Source organism: Heteronotia binoei, chromosome 21 (assembly GCF_032191835.1).
Source record: "Heteronotia binoei isolate CCM8104 ecotype False Entrance Well chromosome 21, APGP_CSIRO_Hbin_v1, whole genome shotgun sequence".
Classification (NCBI taxonomy): Eukaryota; Metazoa; Chordata; class Lepidosauria; order Squamata; family Gekkonidae; genus Heteronotia; species Heteronotia binoei.
In genome coordinates this window covers 23,538,650-23,557,516 of record NC_083243.1, presented here as the reverse complement: position 1 = coordinate 23,557,516, position 18,867 = coordinate 23,538,650, and the positions used below count along the sequence as shown (strand labels likewise).

Genomic DNA, 18,867 nt, shown 5'->3' with positions numbered 1-18,867 from the left:
TACGCTGCAGGAAGGAGACAGCCGCTGCTCCTGGGAAGACTCAATGAATCATACCTCCCCACATGTATGCACCTGCACGAGACTTCAGAGCATCTGTTTTGACAGGAAGATCAGGTATGTCTCTCAGATGATTTGGGGGTTCTTGTCAGGCACAAGTTTCTGAATCTGTCCCCTCCATCTACAGAACTATTTCTCCTTGTTGTGAGAAACTTTTTACTGGGGAGAAGCAGAGGTTTTGATGACCTTTGCCCCAGGACTCTGGAACTGTTTATACTGTCCATTTGATCTTTGCCTGATTATTGAATTTTTACCTCAGCTTTCCTCCATGTCAGCATTCATGGCCCTCCATAAGGGTTGCCAAGCAGTGCCAGACAACAGACAGGAGGGTTGAAGGGTGGATATAGGGGAGGAGGGATCAGCTGTGGCATTACATCACTTCCAGTTAAAACCAAGATGTGACTTGGGTAACTCTAGGAAATGTTGGGAATTCTATGGTAAAACCATAGAGTTTCTGGCAATTCCTAGAGCTACCCTATGTCACGTTTGCTTGTTTACCAGAAGTGATGTGACTGCAGTCATGTCACAATGGCAAAAAAATGTTTCAAACCTGCATTATTCTATGTAGCCCCACATTATTTCCACTAAAATACTAGCTACAGATAGCTCTAGGAATGACCATGGAGTTTTACCATAGAGTTTCTGGCAATTCCTAGAACTACACTGTATCATTTCTGGTATTTGAATTTTGAATAGTTTCCTTCCATTTCATTGTATCTGAAGAAGCGTGTGTGTAGGAGAGACAAAAGCTTATACCTTGAATAAAACTTTGTTGATATTAAAGCTGCTACCGGACCTTTAGCTTCAGACCAACACAGCTACCCACCTGGATCTATCTAATTTCTGGGTTTGTTTTGGTTTGTTGGTTTGTTTACCAGAAGTGATGTGGCACTGTCTGCAATGTTATGGGTTTTTTAAAAAAATTGTGCCAGTGCCACTTGGAGTGGCAGTAGGCAGTGGAAGTGGGGGGGGGGGGATGGAGGATCTCCTCCCCACATTTTAACCACCCAACAACCCCTGTGAGGTAGAATAGACTTGCACTGGCCTAAAGTTCAGGGCCGGCTCTTCCACTAGGCAAACTAGGAGATTGCCTAGGGTGCTGGCCTTCTGGGGGCACCAAATTGGGTGCCCCCATGTGACTCGGTGACATTATCAGTGAAAGGGAGGGGGGACCAAAAATTAACCTAGCCTAAAGTGCCAGACGGTCTAGGGCCAGCCCTGCTAAGATTACTCAGAAAGCTTCACCCATAGCTAACCTGCCACTAACCACTACACGCCTTCGTTTTCCAAACATTCAGAAAGAAACACAAAGTGTATGCTTTTGGTCAGTCTTTAGCAATTAGTCATCCCACTGATGCTAAATTTTGATTTTGCTTCCTTTGTCCGAATGGTTAAATACACAACGCCGCCAGGGACTGCATGAAAACCGGCTGCTGAGTTTAGGTCACTGCATCTCTCCCCATCAATAAAACAGAGACGGCTACACATAGATGTGGAGATGTGAATGGCAAACTCCCCCTGCCCCCGAGGAATTTTGCTATAGACATTTAAAAACTTTTCTGGCTTTGTTCGAAATTCTTCGCAACTTCCTTGTGAACGAATTTCAAGCAGTTCAAGCAACTTTAAGAACCCCAAATTTGCTTCCATTTCCACTCCAGGGACAATGCTGGGGCAACGCTTCTCAAAAATAAAATTAAAAAAGCAAATGTTTTCCATTGAGAAGCCAAGACTCACTAGAAAGGGCAATAGTGCTAGGAAAAGTAGAAGGCAGCAGGAAAAGAGGAAGACCCAACATGAGATGGGTTGGCTCAATAAAGGAAGCCATGACTTTCTGTTTGCAAGACCTGAGGAAGGTAGCCAGTATGTTTTGGAGGTCATTAATTCATAGAGTTGCCATAATACATAACACCCACAATGTTTTCCAATACACTGAGTTTAAACACATGTGAGGCTGTCCTTTACTGAGTCAGACCATTATCAGGGTACTCTGATTGAGAGTGGTTCTCCAGAGTCTCAGATGGGGGAAGGAGTTTAAGATCCCATGTGACTTGGTCCTTTTGTTAACTGGAGATGCCAGGGACTGAACCTGCGACTTTCTTATAGAATACAGATGGTCTACCACTGAGCCAAGGTCTCATCCCTATATTTTGAACCTTTCATATATTCATTGCCTTGTATCTGTCATTGCTAAAGAAATGTGAAATGGAAGGGCTCATTCATAAACTCCATTCAAAGCTCCTTGGAGGATGAATAGAGAATGAACGAACCAACGAATGAATGAACCAACAAATGGAAGGGCTCATTCATAAACTCCATTCAAAGCTCCTTGGAGGTTGAATAAAGAATGAACGAACCAACGAATGAATGAATGAATGAACCAACAAATGGAAGGGCTCATTCATAAGCTCCTTGGAAGTTGAATAGAGAATGAACGAACCAACGAATGAATGAACCCACAAATGGAAGGGCTCATTCATAAACTCCATTCAAAGCTCCTTGGAGGTTGAATAGAGAATGAACGAACCAACAAATGAATGAACCAACAAATGGAAGGGCTCATTCATAAACTCCATTCAAAGCTCCTTGGAAGTTGAATAGAGAATGAACGAACGACAAATGAATGAACCAACAAATGGAAGGGCTCATTCATAAACTCCATTCAAAGCTCCTTGGAAGTTGAATAGAGAATGAATGAATGAACAAATGAATGAACCAACAAATGAACAATTGCAAATGGCTTTGAAAAGATGGCCATGAGAAAGACAGCAAGCAGCAAGAACAGAAGAACAAGGTCCTTCCTTCTTGCCTCTAGAGAAGCATCAGTATATGTTGTCTCTATAAGCAATAGAGTTGCCAGCATCCAGGTGGGGCCTGGAGTTCTTACAGAATTACAAGAGCTCTCCAGGCTACAATGATCAGTTCCCTTGGAGAAAACAGAGTAGGTTCAGAGGGCAGACATTATGATATGCCATAGATACTCTGTGAAATTCCTCCCCACCGCTCCTTCTGTAGGCACTGGCCCAAATCTCCAGGAATTTCCCAGGTTCAGTGGCAGAATGAATTCTTTGCCATTCATATGGCAGATCCCTAGTTTAACCTCATGGCCCTGTCTTGAGACCTTGGAGCCCTAACTGGGTGGCAACTGGAATCTCTCAATGAGAGGCCACATCTCATATATTGAACTTTCATACATTTCATCAGGGCTTTTTTTGTAGCAGGAACTCCTTTGCATATTAGGCCACACACCCCTGATGTAGCCAATCCTCCAAGAGCTTCCAGGGCTCTTAGTCCAGGGCCTACTGTAGGCTCTTGGGAGATTGGTTACATCAGGGGTGTATGGCCTAATATGCAAATGAGTTCCTGCTGCAAAAAAAAGCCCTATATTTCCCTAGCAACACAAGGCTCTGTGTAGGAAGTACCAAAGAAACGTTGTGCTGTATCATGTTCAACGTATCTTTACCTGATTTGTGAATCTATCTGTGGAGGACGATTTGCCAAAACTGGATATTGTGCGCCATGCTGCTAATCAGGTTGCTACGGAAAATGGTGTTGGTGACTGTTTTACACAGCTGTGGATAATTACACCCGACAAAAGGGAAACCCATCTTGCCTTCTCTCGACAAACAGGCTATACCCTATTATTTACCAAATACATCCGGAACATTAGAATCAGAATGTTAAACAGGAGGATTGGTTAACTCAGAGGAAGCTGAAGGAGCCGCGGAAGGGTTCTTCCTGATTTATTCATTATCTCTCTGTTTGCAAAGCCCGATACGTCTGCCTCCAGTTACACAGGCACACTTTGCCACCTGCTATTACACGATTTTTGTTTTCAGATGGCACGAGATAAGGTTACCCCATTATTAATATATGCGCGGCCACGCGCCTATGCATAAAATGTTGTGTCGGCGCAGGACGCGCCCAAGCCTTTGGAAGTGTTAATAGTTAAGATAAACTAAGTCCATTATCATTGGGAACGACTATTTCTATGACCCTATTTGCAATAAAACCAGATTCAATGATATGAGAAAATTGCTAGGTTTTGGAATAATTGAACTCGGCTGCCTGAACCCGTACAAAAGCATCATTTACAAAGTAGTTTTCTTGTCTCAAGTATTTATTCCCGCGGAATGAAATGAGGGGGAAGAAGAGTTCAGAGTGTTTATGCTGCTTTTTTCCATATGCATAAAAAATTTTTATCGGGAGATGTTTCTTTGCTATGCATCCTCCAGTGAGGAAGTGCACCAGGAAAGGGGGGCAGCCTAGATGTATTCTGTTTCCTTTGCATAAGAACAGAAGACCCATTGAGGATCAAGAAGGCTCTTCCTCCACTGCAGTACTGAGCCACATGTTAGGAAGATCCCTTTGTGGAAAGTTTTCAGCAGCAGAAAAAGAATCGGTCTCCCCCAGGGCTGTTTTTGTAGCAGGAACTGCTTTGTATATTAGGCCACCCACCCCTGATGTAGCCAGTCCTCCAAAAGTTTATAGTAGGCCCTGTAAAAAGAGCCCTGTAATCTCTTAGAGCAGGGGCGGCCAACAGTAGCTCTCCAGATGTTTTTTGCCTACAACTCCCATCAGCCCCAGCCATTGGCCATGCTGGCTGGTGCTGATGGGTGTTGTAGGCAAAAAACATCTGGAGAGCTACTGTTGGCCACCCCTGCTCATCATGACCACCTTGACTTTAGCCCTCAATTTCCCATTCAGAGATAGTCAGCCTCTGAATCCCAGAGCCAGGAGGCAACATCAAGGGAAAGCTTCAGCCTCTGTACCCTGTTGCTGGGTCTCCAGAAGAACTGATTGCCCAGTCTGTGAGGCGGGATGCTGGACTAGATGGACCACTGGTCTGATCCAGCAGGGCTCTTCTGTTCCTATTCCCAGTTCACTGGGGCTGGCCATGTGATACCTCCCAGGGAGACGTCCTCCTTCAAAGTGCTACCCAAACATCATGCAGACAAAGAAGCACACGACAAGTGAGGTCAAGAAACAACTTTCACACCCTCCCAAAACAAACTGGGTGATCATTACACAAAGTTCTGCATTTCACTGCTGGCATGACGTAGACTGCCTGCATAAGCAAATAGATGCTCACGTCAGGACAATATATCAACCAGTTCTGTCCATGTACATTCCCTGAGCTTCCCCTAGTGTTCAGGGAAGATGCACGTTTAAGGGGGGGGCGGGGGGAGGAACTGTCAAAGAAGATCTGACTGTGTGACTTTGCTCCACTTTCAGGTTTGCTTGAGAACACTGACCTGCAATGGAGCGGTAGATTTGATGAAGCTCCACCTTTTTCTGTAGGAAAAGAATAACTCCTGTTTCTCAGGTAAGTGCAAGGCCCTTGCTCTTTCTGTTCCCGGATGTTATTAAAGCTGGTAGTGCAAAGTGCCATCAATTCACAGCTGACTTAACAGGGACCCCCAAGGCAAGAGATGACCAGGGGTGGTTTCCCATTGCCATTCTGGCCTTGGAAAAGTTGATTCTCAGGCTTGTGGGAACATTATTAGGGGAGGGACGGTGGCTCAGTGGTAGAGCATCTGCTTGGGAAGCAGAAGGTCCCAGGTTCAATCCCTGGCATCTCCAAAAAAGGGTCTAGGCAAATAGGTGTGAAAAACCTCAGCTTGAGACCCTGGAGAGCCGCTGCCAGTCTGAGAAGACAATACTGACTTTGATAGACCAAGGGTCTGATTCAGTATAAGGCAGCTTCGTATGTTCGTATGTTCATTATGGATGGAACACCATACCATTTAGGAGGAGGGTTAGACTGAGAAGACAGGAGAGAAATTGCTCTCTCTTCCCTCTTCCATTACAAGAGCTCTTCAGAAATAGGAAAGACCAGGGCTTTTTTGTAGCAGGAACTCCTTTGCATATTAGGCCACACACCCCTGATGTAGCCAATCCTCCTGGAGCTTACAGGAGACCCTGTACTAAGAGCCCTGTAAGCTCTTGAAGGACTGGCTACATCAGGGGTGTGTGGCCTAATATGCAAAGGAGTTCCTGCTACAAAAAAAGCCCTGGGAGAGGCAATTTGGAAGTTCTGAGCAGGGGAGGAGAAGGAAGGGGCCAAACTGCCCTTCTTCCCACTTCTATCACTTGCGCTGTGCTGACTGAAAGAAGACGGGGTCTCGTCACCCTTCACAAGAACATTAGAAGGGCCCTGTTGGATCAGACCAGTGGTTTATCTAGTCCAGCATCCTGTCTCACACAGTGGTCAACCACTTCCTTTGGAGGGCCAAGTAAAGGGCATAGAGGCTGAGAGCTGTTAGAAGAATAGACTGGCAATGTCTCTTGCTCAGTCTTCCAAGACTACAAACACCATAGAGCAAGCTAGATAGCTAGGACAAATCAGTCACCTTCCTGTCTACTCTATTATCACTTACCCTCTCTAATTGGTAGAATATAATCTCAGGGGACTTCCTTCTTTGTTCTCCTCCCTTTCCTTCTTCTTCCCTGCATGCATCAGGAGGAGCTGCGTGGTATTTCTCCTCCTGATCTGAACTAAGCAGATGGCCTACTGTCAATCCAAAGCCATCCATCGTTAGCTAGAATAGACAGTCACTCTTTCTCTCCACTACACTTGTATTTTATGTTTCTTTAAATAAATAAATTGGTTTCTTAACTTAAGCAAAGGCTCTCTGTGCAAAGATTTCAGGTTTTCACGGCTGGTAACATCATTAGGGTTTGTAGAATCTTTCGGGCTCAAGTGCCGTGTTCTACTGGAGAAAGTTTTTCTTCCAGACGTTTCGTTCTCGGCTGTGGAGAACATCCTCAGTGGCGTTGCAGCCGGAGCAGGCGCTCTGACCTTCTTGGCTGCTGTGCATTCCCTTCCACCCCTTCCAACCCTCCCAGCAATTAACACAGAACAATGGTCACATTCAACAGCCAGTTTCCTTATCACTACCCTTCCAGGAAGCCCCACCAAACAATGGGCACATCCACAAACCTATTGCCCTTTCACCACACTCCCTCCAGCCTAGAAATAGCAGCTCTCCAGCAGCCCTGGCCTCACTCAATGCACAGCAGCCAAGAAGGTCAGAGCGCCTGCTCCGGCGCAACGCCACTGAGGATGTTCTCCGCACCCGAGAACGAAACGTCTGGAAGAAAAACTTTCTCCAGTAGAACACGGCACTTGAGCCCGAAAGATTCTACAAACCCTAATGCTCTCTGTGCAGCTTGTGAGAGAGTGTGGTAACCATTTGACTAGACCACACTGCTGCTCTGAAGCTCAGAAAGAGCACTCTGCTAAGTGAAGTTAAGGACAACTGCCTGACCAGTCCAGTCATCCTAAACCAGACCCCACAAAAGCTTCCCCTGATGTTGCCTCCCAGCTCTGGGATTCAGAGGTTTAGTGCCTCTTCCTCGGTGCAACCCCTGACCTTCATGGCTTATTTGTCCATACAGGTTCCATGACCTCAGGAACTCTTGTTACTAGTGTCTGAAAGGACTGCTGTGGAGAGGGGGACAAGAAGAAGATCCACATTGATTAGCATGGGCAATTCTGCCCAATCCTCAGTGCCCTACACTCAGTAATTTAAAGAGCAGGGGGAAAACGGTGGGAGGAATGGCATTATTAGTGGGTTCAATGCACGGAAGAAACAAGGCTGCAGTGATCATAGCCCTTTAATAGAGTTACAGCATGGTAACGGCTGAACTAGAAGACTGCTCAACAAGGCCAACTCTATACAATCCTGGGTTCCTGTGCTAGAACGCCATTGGATCATTTGAACCAGCAGGGGGCTCCTGATTGGACTAGAGTAGCAGGGATTTGGATCCTACTGCCCATTGTCCTAGAGTCCCCAAGCTCAGTCCTCAAGGCTCCAGCGAACCAGGCAAGAAGGAATGAAAGCATGAGTCCACATACACGACAGATATTGATGGTGACTAACACTCCAGGAATTTCCCCTGTTCTCTGTGGCCTTTACCATAGCAATTACAAGACATCCCTAGAGTCACCCAGAAGTGATGTCACTTCCTCTTGAAACTCCTTACTCCCCCATCCTACTCCCAAAATCTCCCAGCATTTGCCAGGGCAAGGCTGGGAACTCTAATGAACAGCTTCTCCAGATGGATTTCTGGAACCCATCCAGGATGTCTTGGGTGAAACGGGTGCAGGGTATAGCAACGTACCCTAACTACTGAAAGCGTCTTCTGTTGGAGATGGTCCATGTGTCCTCGCACAGCTCCCCGTTGTTACGCAGAAAGGCTAGTGTTCCTGAATTTCGACTCATCGATTGGTTTGCGTTGCAGGGATTCCTCCTCTCCGACATTCTGTTGCCTGTCCCATGCGACGCTTCCGGGAGCCATGAGAGATAAAAACACCCAAGTCTTTCAGAAGCGCTGCAGATGTCAATTTCTTGCAGCATGAAGGCATCTTTTTGGATTGTCCAATGTACAGGAAAGAAAAGGTAAGGCTGGGTCTCGGCATGCTGCAGACAGCTGTTATTAGCACTGACTAGCATGTTTGCAGCCCACGGGGGATCCGCATGTTACCTTTTGTTCGGCAGCAAGTGACAGAGATCCGCTGTGATATCACAGCAAGCCTGAGCAGGTGCAGGCTGGAACTGGCATAGCGACAGACGCTGCTACCCTAGCAAATCACATGCTTGAAAATCAAGTTTACCTTTCTTTCAATTGTGATTTTTTTTTTTTTTTACTCAAGGCGAGCACTCTCAGGGATAGAATTCTAGCAGGAGCTCCTTTGCATATTAGGCCACACACCCCTGAGGCAGCCAGTCCTCCAAGAGCTTACAAAAAAGAGCCTTGTAAGCTCTTGAAGGATTGGCTACATCAAGGGGTGTGGCCTAATATGCAAAGGCGCTCCTGCTAGAATTCCACCCCTGGTGCTCTGACCCATGAAGAATTCATTTGCTTGCAATTTAAAGCAAGCAGAATTTCAAGAACGTTTGCATCTGTGAAGTCGGTAGAGTTTGTTGTCTCCTGGACTGCTGGCCAGTAACTGCTCTTGGTCCGTGCTTACCTGCGTTGCTGGGAGTTTAATAGGAAGTGTCATTTTCTCAGGCTTCAGTTCAGGCAAAAATGAAAAATGACAAGCTTTATTCGCTGGACAATAAGTCATGTTGTGAGCAGTGCCGGATTAAACCCTGTGGAGGCCCCTAGGCAGTCAAAATCTTGGGAGGCCCCTTGCAAATTATCTCAGTCGGAGTGCCTGCTCCACCACCCACAGCCACTGCTGCAGCTTGCAGGCGCCTTCTTAAAAGTTCTTTTTACTAAGTTGAGGGGGAAAGGCAGAGAGAGGCAAACTTGGCGAAGACGCTAGAAGCAGCCACACCAGGCAAGTCAGGCAAAGAGCAGCTCAGTTGCTGGCTGCACGCGCAGGCTGGGAGGGCTGCAAGCAGGGGGGAAACTGCGGGGCAGGGGGGAGCCAGCCCGGAGCCCCTAAAGGCATGAATTTCCATAGTCCAGTGCCTACTTGGCCTAATTGTTAATCCAACCCTGGTTAGGAGAACGAAATGCCAGTCAAGACCAATGTTCCCTCTAAGCTGTGGAGTTTTGTGAGCAAAAATTCTACTTTGTGAGCTACTGGCATTAAAATTGTGAGCTACTGCATAAATTAGTTTGGTCTAGGGCCATTTTTCCTGAGCTGAGACAAAAATGCATGAACTACAGGCTAAAAAATTGTGAGCTAGCTCACTAACTCAGCTTAGAGGGGACACTGGTCAAGACCCATTCTGTGTTGAAAAAATTGTCCTCCGCACAGAAGTTTTGATGGGCCGCGGTCAGAGAGTGATCAGGGTCAAAATTATCCTCCTATCTCCACCACCAAGAACGTAAGAACATAAGGGAAGCCATGTTGGAGCAGGCCAACACTCTGCCACACTGTGGCCAAATTGAGATGCCATCAGGAGGTCCACCAGTGGTGCCAGAAAGGAGGTCCACCAAGGGGGCAACCTACCTAAGCAACCTTCCCCTGCCTTCTCATTACTCTCCCACAGCCACTGGGTCCCCTTCCTCAATAGCACTGGAAGGTTTGTTCAGCTGAGGGTTCTGCTGCTGTGACCAACACTATCTGTACACTCTGGAAATGCAGGGCGGCCCATGTAGTAATAGCACAGAAAGAAGAAGATATTGGATTTATACCCCACCCTTCACTATGAGTCTCAGTGTGGCTCACAATCTCCTTTATCTTCCTCCCCCACAACAGACACCCTGTGAGATAGATGGGACTGAGAGAGCTCTCCCAGAAGCTGCCCTTTCAAGGACAACTCTTGCAAGAGCTATGGCTGACCCAAGGCCATTGCAGCAGCTGCAAGCGGAGGAGCGGGGAAGCAAACCTGGTTCTTCCAAATAAGTCGCACACCAAACTGGCTCTTATAAGACTGCCAATACAGTGGTCAACTATGGATAGGGAAATTCCTGGAAAATATGGGAAGAAGGGTGGGGTTTGGGGGAGAGAAGGATCTCAGTGGGGTATGATACCATACAGTGCCCCTTCCAAAGCAGTCATTTTCTCCGGGAGAACTAATCTCTGTCATTTGGAGATCAATTGTAATTCCAGGAGATCTCCAGATCCTACCTAGAGATTGGCAACCCTAGCTGCTAAGCTCTTAGTGGTGGCATGGATCCCTTCTAAGAACTTCAAGTTTTACAGTAATTCCTAGACCTACCCATTGTCACTTCCCGGTAGCTCTAGGAATTGTCAAGAACTCTATGGTAAGAAATTTCTGTAGATAGATCAGGCCTTATTTTTCTCCTCTGTTGATGCCCTCCCATAATCCTCTCATTGTCTGGCAACCCTAACAGGAAGTGGAGAGCTTGTAAGGAAGTGGATGAGGGAAGAGCGTGTACATATGTGGCAGAGGTGAGGGGTAGTGGCGGTGGGGATCCAGGCAGAGCGTAGGGGGCAGTGACGGCAGTGTGGCAGTAGGCCCAGAAGCCCCAGACCCTGGCAGTAGCATCTGGGTGACACCCTGGTATTTGGGTAAAAACTCTGATAGAAGTCACAGAGTTTTTGCCCAAATACCAGAGCATTGCCGTGATATTACAGTGTGATGATGTCACTTCCTGTGTAATGCTGGCAAGATGGCCTGTGTCTTCCTCTTTCTCCTGGTAAGTCCTCCCCCCTATCCCTGCCTTCCCCTGCCAATTGCCAAGAATCAGCTGACAACCCTAAGTCTAAATCAGAATACAGAATTTTCAGGGGTCTAAAGAATCTCTGAACTGACATCTCGGGATATGTAGTCAGAAAAAAGAGACCCAGTTTGATGTAGTGGTTACATGTGCGGGCTCTTATCTGGGAAACCTGGGTTTGATTCCCCAATCCTCCACTTACAGCTACTGGAATGGCCTTGGGTCAGCCATAGCTCTCGCAGAGCTGTCCTTGAAAGGGCAGCATCTGGGAGAGCTCTCTCAGCCCCACCTACTTCACAGGGTGTTTGTCGTGGGAGAAGAAGATAAAGGAGATTGTGAGCCACTCTGAGACTCTAAGATTCAGAGAGAAGGGTGAGATATAAATCCAATATGTTCTTCTTCTACACTCAAATGACTGTGTCCATATCACTATCCCTGGGGCATTTATAAATCTGAGGTTTAATGATAATCAAGAACCACATGAAGTCTTCTCCATCTCACGCTTGACACCGAAAAGGATTTCCGTCTGACAGACATTCGCAGGGCCTAGAGTTTTGGAAGAGCACAAAAGCAACTGGGTTTCCAATTAGCCTCAGGAAAACAAAAGTTGAAGCTCTTCCTTGTGCAGATTGAGGCTGCCGGGACCACAATAAAAAAGCATATTTCTGCAATCAATGCTAAGCCATCTTGAGTGAAAAATGTTTTTTTAATGATGCCGGGGCCCCAGAGTTTTACCAGGGTCTTTACAGTCCCCTAGAACAGTAAATCATGTCTCTTCCCAACTAAAATTCTATCAATAATTTTATTGTAATCTCTGTAGGAAATTCTAATGTTCCAATCTCACTTTATTACAATAATAATGGATCTAATTTGTAAAGCATATAAAATGTGCCAGTGGCATGAGACAGATATATGGTCACTCCACAGTGATGTTATTTTCTGGTAGTTTTGAACACCATTGATAAGAATGCACTCTCTTTTCACATTTTATTTACAATTTCGTTCATGTGTGTGTCTTCACCTAGAAATCATGGTAACCTCTGTTGACTGACCTCTACTGGGGGTAGGGTTGCCAAGTCCAATTCAATAAATATCTGGGGACTTTGGGGGTGGAGCCAGGAGATTTTGGGGGTGGGGCCAGGAGACATGGGGGCGGAGCCAGGAGCAAGGGTGTAACAAGCATAATTGAACTCCAAGGGAGTTCTGGCCATCATATTTAAAGAGACAGCACACCTTTTAAAATGCCTTCTTTCCATAGAAAATAATGAAGGATAGGAGCACCTTCTTTTGGGGCTCATAGAATTGGATTCCCTGGTCCAATCCTTTTGAAATTTGGGAGGTATTTTGGGGAGAGGTACTAGATGCTATACTGAAAATTTGGCACCTCTACCTCAAAAAACAGCCCCCCCAGAGCCCCCAATACCCGCAGATCAATTCCCCATCATTCCCTATGGGAATTGTTCATGGAGGTGCATGATGGCTGTGGGGGTGGGGCTTCCCCCGCCGGCCAGCTGGCTGGGGGAGGGGGGAAGCCTGTAAAACCAGGGGATCCCCCGCTGGGACCTGAGCGTTGGGAAGCCTAACTGGGGGCCTGGAGGTTATTTAGAGAGGTGGCCGAATAAAGCCTGCCCCTGTCCTCCTGACTTGGAAGTTTCCCTGGTGCAGTGGTTAAGTTCTCTGACTCTAATCTGGGACAACCAGGTTTGATTCCCCACTCCTCCACATGCACCTGCTGAGTGACCCTCAGCCAATGTTCTCTCAAAGTTGCTCTCGAAAGAGCGGTTCTCAATGGAACTCTCTCAGCCCCACCTGCCTCACAAGGTGTCTGTTGTGGGGAGAGGAAGGGAAAGGAGACTGTAAACTGCTCTGAGACTCCAAGTGAAGGGCAAAATATACATGTAATCTCCTCCTCCTCTTCTTCTGCTTCTCCTACTACTACTACTAACCAGAATTGACCCTGCATAGCTTCAGATACAATATTGGGCTGTCTGGGCTATTCAGGTCAGGGAAATAAGGATGCACTCTTAAAGGGGGGGCTTGTCTTTAAGATGCCACTGGACTTTTGTTTTATTTTGAAGAACACAAGTCACTGATGTCATATATTGAAGGGCGAACAACATACTGCATTTGGACTGCGGACTCAGGTTTTACTCTCTTCTCAACTAAGACCAGGGCTTTTTTTGTAGCAGGAGCTCCTTTACGTATTAGGCCACACACCCCTGATGTAGCCAGTCCTCCTGGAGCTTACAGTAGGCCCTGTACTGAGAGCTCTGTAAGCTCTTGGAGGATTGGCTACATCAGGGGTGTGTGGCCTAATATGCAAAGGAGTTCCTGCTACAAAAAAAGCCCTGACTAAGACATGTATTACGGTAGGTAGCCTCACTTAGGACATCAGGATAGATTTTACCAGCTTTCCTGCTTAGTCTTGCCTCTTCCCATATGAAGATGCCTTCTACTGAGTCAGATGGTTGATCTATCAAGGTCAGTATTATCTACTCATACTGGCAGCAGCAGCTCTTCAGCATCTCAGGCCAAGGTCTTTCCCATCACCTACTACCTGATCCTTTCATCTGGAGATGCCAGAGGTTGAACCTGGGACCTTCTACATCAGGGGTGGCCAACGGTAGCTCTCCAGATGTTTTTTGCCTACAACTCCCATCAGCCCCAGTCAGCATGGCCAATGGCTGGGGCTGATGGGAGTTGTAGGCAAAAAGCATCTGGAGAGCTACCGTTGGCCACCGCTGTTCTACATATAAAGCAGATGGACTATTACTGATCAACGGTGCCTCTGCTCCTCATTGTAGCCTTTGTCCTGCATGGTTTTTGCCCATGTGGGTTCCTTGATTCTCAGTGCAGCTTTTTTGGCGTGTTCTAAAAGGGCCCAGCCTTTCTATTTCACCAATGGAAAAGCTAGTAGGATCCACCCCATTGTCTTCTCTACATAGGACTCTTTTTTTGTATCAGGAACTCCTTTGCATATTAGGCCACACACCCCTAACGCAGCCAATCCTCCAAGAGCTTACAGTAGGCCCTGTACTAAAAGCCCTGTTAGCTCTTGAAGGATTGGCTACACCAGCGGTGTGTGGCCTAATATGCAAAGGAATTCCTGCTCCTAAAAAAAGCCCAGTTCTTAATTATACATACCTGTGTGTGAAAATAGAGCCTAGGGTTATATTTAGAGTGAAGATCATTGAAAGGTGTTTCTTTCGTTCAGGGAGGGGCTCAAAGCTGCACAAAAAGGGTTTGTGGTGGTAAGGGAAACTACAACTCCTTCCTGAGTCAGTGGGGATTGGGCCTACTGCCACACTGTCATCTTGTCTGCCAATCTATTCAATGCGAATTTAGACAATGCAAAGTTAACATTATCCTCACTCTGAATGGGTGAGCAAAGAGGGTATGCTATGGCAATGGGGCTGAACTCCCTGTTTTGTACAAGTGTTAGTTTTATTATCCACCAGCAGAACTTAACAAAACAAGAAGCACTGAGGAAGGAAGGAAGGAAGGAAGGAAGGAAGGAAGGAAGGAAGGAAGGAAGGAAGGAAGGAAGGAAGGAAGGAAGGAAGGAAGGAAGGAAGGAAGGAAGGAAGGAAGGAAGGAAGGAAGGAAGGAAGGAAGGAAGGAAGGAAGGAAGGAAGGAAGGAAGGAAGGAAGGAAGGAAGGAACTTCCTGTCTGGGGCAGTGATGCTCTGTATTCTGGGTGCTTTGGTGGGGCACAGTGGGAGGGCTTCTAGTGTCCTGACCGCACTTGTGAACCTCCTGATGGCACCTGGGTTTTTTTGTCACTTTGTGACACAGAGTGTTGGACTGGATGGGCCATTGACCTGATCCAACATGGCTTCTCTTATGTTAGGAAGGAAGGGTCAGTCAGTCTGTCTGCATGTTAGCCTAAGCAGCATACCCATTTCTTCTGTCTTTTCCCATCACTAAGAAATGAGGTCAGTGCCCTCAAGGGTATGGCCATATAGTGAAAGCTGTTTGGCTATGTGCCTTGTGATGCTATTACATTCACCTTGTGGTCCCTGATTAGCTGGGATCATATGGTGAAGGAGGAAGACCATGTAGCAATAGGTGTTTGTGTATGTGTGTTTTGAGGGAAATGGTAAGGCTGCAGCAAAATCCCAGAAAGGGAAGCAAGGCTGAGGAGGATATATTTTGGCCCGCCTTGGAAACATAGAATTTGCCCCCAGGTGTCTGGAGCCATTCTCATTCTACTCTGTGTACCCAAAAGTGATCTGCTATTTTGTATGATGATCATCTCTTTCAGACGCTCTACACCAAATGTCCTCCTTCCATCTTGAGAAAAAGGTCACCCATGAACCAAGCTCTGAGTGAGAAGCGAAGAGCAGAGAGAAGAGTTCGATTCCAGGAACAAGATGAGATCATCAGACATGGTATGTTCAGTGTACACCATCATGGCCATCCCAAAGTGCCTCTCCTTCACTTTCTGATTCCCCCCCCGCCACTTCTCCCTGGGGTGTGGCTTATATTGTAACCTGGGCCTTGTTTTGTGATGAATGGCTCTAGGCAGCAAATCAAATTTATATTGAGAGGCACGGGTGGCTGAAGTAATGGCAGGGTTATTGTAACCAACAAGATACAGATGGGAGTTCAGAAGAAGAGCAAATAAACCAGGTTATGTGGATCCAATTTTGGTAATGCTATAAAGCAGGTGTGTCAAACATGCAGCCCAGGGGCCAAATCAGGCTTCCGGAGGGCTCCTATCAGGCCCGGAGCAACTCACTGTTGTCTGCTTCCTTCTGCATCACTTCTTGCTTTGCCAGGCTTGCTCAATCACACAGAGCAATGCTCCTCCCTTGGGGAGGAAGTGGAGGAAGGAGATCTAGGTTTGCCAGGCTCTCTCAATTGCACGGCAGAGCTACTGAGCCAAGCCTCCCTTCCTTCTGTTGATTGAGCCTCAGCAAGGCATTGAGGTGAATTAGGCTGAGTGTGACTGAGAACAGATGGGCATTCTTTCGGCTGGGAGGCAGCCGAAAGCAGGTCGGCTCGAAAAGAGCCGTCCCGGAGCCTCCAGATGGTGCCCAGCGAAGCGGCCTCATCCCATCTGTGAGGCGACTGGGCGCCTTCCCATGTGGGAAGCTGGATTCCCTTTTTTTTCCCTTGGGAGGCCAGCACTGGTGCGCATCAGTGCACCAGCGCTCTGATCGGTTTCATGAAAAAAAAACAATGGAATAGCTTGGGACGGCTTAGCAGCTGCAGACCGCCAAGTCGCCTCATGTGCTCCCTTCCCCGTCCAGCTGGTCGATTGGAACAAGTGTCTGCAGCCAGAATCCCCTTAGCGGCAGCACAAGAAGGGGGAGGAGTCAACGGTCTACGGGCTGAGCATTTTGTTCTGCGCGGTGGTTGTTGGTGTGGAACTGCGCAGAGAACTGGAGGAAGCAGCCGGTTAGTTGCAATAGTTTTGCTAGTGGTGCAGGGAAGTGGCTGCCTGGTGTTAACAATACAGGTGAGAGCAGGAAAGAAGCAACACTAAAGGGGCAACTGATTGTGAAAAAGCAAGGGCAAATACCCTTCTGGTGGAAGCGGGGCCTTGTTTTAAGGGGAATCTTCTGGGTTTGGGAAGGGGTTAGCAGCTAAGAATCTTTGCTTCCCCACCACCACACACTTCTTAGCCGCCACGGCTGGTCCTTACCAGCTTTAATGTGGCTGTGCGCGGCTTCTGAGCCTTTGAAGGGCTTGTGGGAGGAGAGTTCGCTCCCCCTCCTTCCTGGAACCGGACGGGAGGGGGAGTGAACTCTCCTCTCACAGGCCCTTCAAAGGCTTAGAAGCCGCACACAGCCATTGAAGCTGGTAAGGACCAGCCTAGGCTCGAGGAGGGGGGGGGGGTGAGGCGAGCGGGGCGGGGCACAGGGCTGGAAGCCAGCACCGCGAAGAGAGGGAGGGAGGAGGGCGGCGGGGCGGGCCAAGTGGAGCGCTGGCTTCCAGTGCCACCAAGGGAGGGAGGAGGGCGGAGACACCCCATGGGAGCCGGTGCCCTAGGCCATTGCCTAGTTGGCCAACTCCCACGCGCCGGCCCTGGGAAGAATCCGAAGAAGAAAGGCTGAGGGCCTTGGGAATGTTCAGTCTGGAGAAGAGGAGACTGAGGGGGGACAGGATTGCTCTCTTTAAATATTTGAAAGGCTGCCATTAAGAGGAGGACAAGGAGCTGTTCCACTTGGCAGCCAAGGATAGGACCCGAAGCAGTGGGCTCAAATTACAAACAGAAAAGTACCGGCGGGATATTAGGGGAGAAAATTATAGTCAGAGTAGTTCAGAGGTGGAATCAGCTGCCTAGGAAGGTGGTGAGCTCTCCTTCATTGGCAGTATTCAGAACACGGCTAGATGATTATTTGTCAGAGATGCTTTAGGCTGATCCTGCATGGAGCAGGGAGTTGGACTAGATCAGGGGTGTCAAACATGCAGCCCGGGAGCCAAATCAGGCCCTCGGAGGGCTGCTATCAGGCCCCCAAGCAACTGACTGCCATCTGCTTCCTTCTCCCTCTCTCTTGATTCCTTCTGCATAAGAGCTTGATTTGCCAGGCTCTCTCAATTGTACAGCAGAGTTACTGAGCCAAGCCTCTCTTTCTTCTATTGGCTGAGGCTCCTCCCCCTCCTTGTCCCCTAGGGAAGCAGGGAAAGAGCCAGAGCTTCCTTTGTCCAGCTCTCTTGGATCCCATGGGAGAGATACAAAGAAAGTACCTTTAAGACCAACAAGTGCTAATGTTTCAAGCACGTTTTATTTTAAGGATTTTTTTAAAAAAAATCTTTCATTGTGTTTGTGTCCTTTATAAAGTTTATATCTCTGCTACCTAATCTTAAATAGGTACACACATGGCCTGGCCCAACGTGGCTCCACCCAACAAGGTCTCATTTATGTCAGATCCGGCCCTCATAGCAAATTAGTTTGACACCCCTGCGCTAGATGGTTTGTGTGGCCCCTTCCAACTCTATGACTTTATGGAGTCCGGAGATGAGCTGTAATTCCAGGGGATCCCCAGGAGGTTGGCATCCCTACTCAGTACGTCTTAATCCAGCTGTGGTAAAAATATCCTCAGGCGCAGCCCCTTAAACTTACATTTAAAATTGTCTATCGCTGGAGATTTCTTTTGTTTACTCTGGGAGTTGAGAGTAATCCTCGGGGTCCAAAATGAAAAACAACACCTGGAGTATTTTAGGAAGAGATGGGAGAGGCAAATATTCTCATCTTCATCTGCCAAGTTTCTGTCGTTTGTATCTTTTAGCGCAAATGGCCACTGACACCTTTTTATTCTGCTGTGTCAACCCACAAACCGCCAGTCTGGCTTAGCTACAGGCGGGAGAAGGAAAGCTTTCTGGCACCATCAGGGTTTTTCCATTTCTCTTTATATTGGAGTTTGCATGGTTCTTGTCAACGAACCCAAGGCATTTATAGAGTGATATATTCCCCTTTATAATAACAGTTGTTGTGTGTTTTTTTTCCTTCTTCTTTTTTTTTTTAAAAAAAAAAGCTTAATTTTTTCTCCTCAGCATTTTGTAGTGGTCATTTGTGAAATAATACAAGGGCATGGTAATGAAGCCTTCATCCTTGCAATGAGCTATATTTCTGTAACAAGCACAACTGAATACACATCACCATTCATCTTAAGAGTGGAAAAATACATCTGCAAAAAAAAAAAAAAAAAGCATTTTATTTAACCGATTCTGTAAGCTGCTGTCTTTCCAGTGCCTGGGAACCATTCGATATTTTTT

The 18,867-nt window shown here is 47.2% G+C and overlaps 1 protein-coding gene across 1 annotated transcript in view; it reads left to right on the top strand.

Moving 5' to 3' along the window:
• Nucleotides 1-8,301: 8,301 nt before the first annotated feature.
• The window catches only part of C21H14orf180 (chromosome 21 C14orf180 homolog), a 29,328-nt gene continuing 18,762 nt past the window's right edge, over nt 8,302-18,867 (top strand). Inside the window, exons 1-2 of the mRNA XM_060262635.1 lie at nt 8,302-8,459; nt 15,407-15,533. Of these exons, the coding sequence (XP_060118618.1) occupies nt 8,442-8,459; nt 15,407-15,533 (145 nt within the window). The 5' untranslated portion in view covers nt 8,302-8,441. The remainder of the gene's footprint in view (nt 8,460-15,406; nt 15,534-18,867) is intronic.